Source organism: Elephantulus edwardii, unplaced genomic scaffold (assembly GCF_000299155.1).
Source record: "Elephantulus edwardii isolate Elephantulus edwardi_28Jun2011 unplaced genomic scaffold, EleEdw1.0 scaffold00109, whole genome shotgun sequence".
Lineage (NCBI taxonomy): Eukaryota > Metazoa > Chordata > Mammalia > Macroscelidea > Macroscelididae > Elephantulus > Elephantulus edwardii.
Window position 1 is genome coordinate 3,648,269 of NW_006399859.1, and position 1,196 is coordinate 3,649,464.

Genomic DNA, 1,196 nt, shown 5'->3' on the forward strand with positions numbered 1-1,196 from the left:
GGGGAAGGTCCTTAAAAAGCTGGACTGACACAGAGACTGTAATAATGGCCTCACCCAATCAGAGATCGAGAGGGTGGTGTGAGATAGGACAAGGTTCAGATCTCTTGTTCATAGGGTCATTACGAGCTGTAGTTGACTCAATGGTACCTAATAACAACAATAACAATGAACAAATTTACTTCCAAAAATTCAATCCTTCTAATGTGGAGGACAGTTATACTCTAACACACACGCGGTGTGGGGGGTAGAGGATGAGTCAGAATCAAATCCTTGGAAAATGATCATGGTGCTAAGAGTTTGTCTTGGTCAGAGATTGTAATGACAGCAGTATCGGTAAGAAGGAAGAGTGAATAAACACTTAGGATATCTCTGGCACTCAAGCTTGAAGGAAAAGGGAAGAAACTTATGAGTATTTTTCGAAGTACAGCAAAGACTAAGGCAGCAAATGAGATCTTAAACAGTAAGAGCTTCTATACAAATAGAGGCACAAAGAAAAAGAGTAAGTAGGAAAGGAATCGTAGACAGCAAAATGAAAAAAAGGGTTCCTTCCTTACCGCCCCAGCTTTTTTTCTGGTGGTTCCCAGGCAACAGAATCCAACATCATGACCTTGAAAAGCAGCCGCATATTCATCCAGTTTTTCAAAGTCCACAACTTCTTGGTTCTATACAACAATAATAGGGTGGAATATAAATGGATACTCTTCAAAAATAGGAAAACCATTCATCTCCTTTTACAGAGAAAATTACAGAGTGACAAACTTTTACTCATGTTGAGTATTTTATTGTAGATTGAAAGACAGTTTATTTACAGAACAAATTAATTTGCCTTTCAACAATTTGTGCACAAGGGAACCCTGGTGGCCTACTGGCAAGAAGCTGTACTGCAATAGGTATGATGTAATCCACCACATGCTTTGCTGGAAAAGGAGGGGCACTCTCCTCCTGTACCAGTCAGATCCGATTTGATGTTGTTGTTATGTGCTGTGGAGTTGCTTGTGACTCATAGCAACCCTATGTACAACAGCCCTAAACCCTGCTCTATCCTGTGTTAATTGCACTGCCTCTGACACACCCATCCCAATTACCCCAGTCACGGAATCAATCCACCTCCGTCACTCCATCCCTCCACCCTCCCAAGCATGATGTCCCTCTTCAAGGACCTCTCCCTCCTTACACCATGTCCAAAGTATGTCAGA

General features: G+C 41.8%; 1 protein-coding gene across 1 annotated transcript in view; it reads right to left on the reverse strand.

The window, feature by feature from the left end:
• The window catches only part of LOC102862172 (oxidoreductase HTATIP2-like), a 28,603-nt gene that overhangs the window by 23,506 nt on the left and 3,901 nt on the right, over positions 1 to 1,196 (reverse strand). The window contains exon 2 of the mRNA XM_006892011.1: positions 555 to 662. Within this exon, the coding sequence (XP_006892073.1) occupies positions 555 to 662 (108 nt within the window). The remainder of the gene's footprint in view (positions 1 to 554; positions 663 to 1,196) is intronic.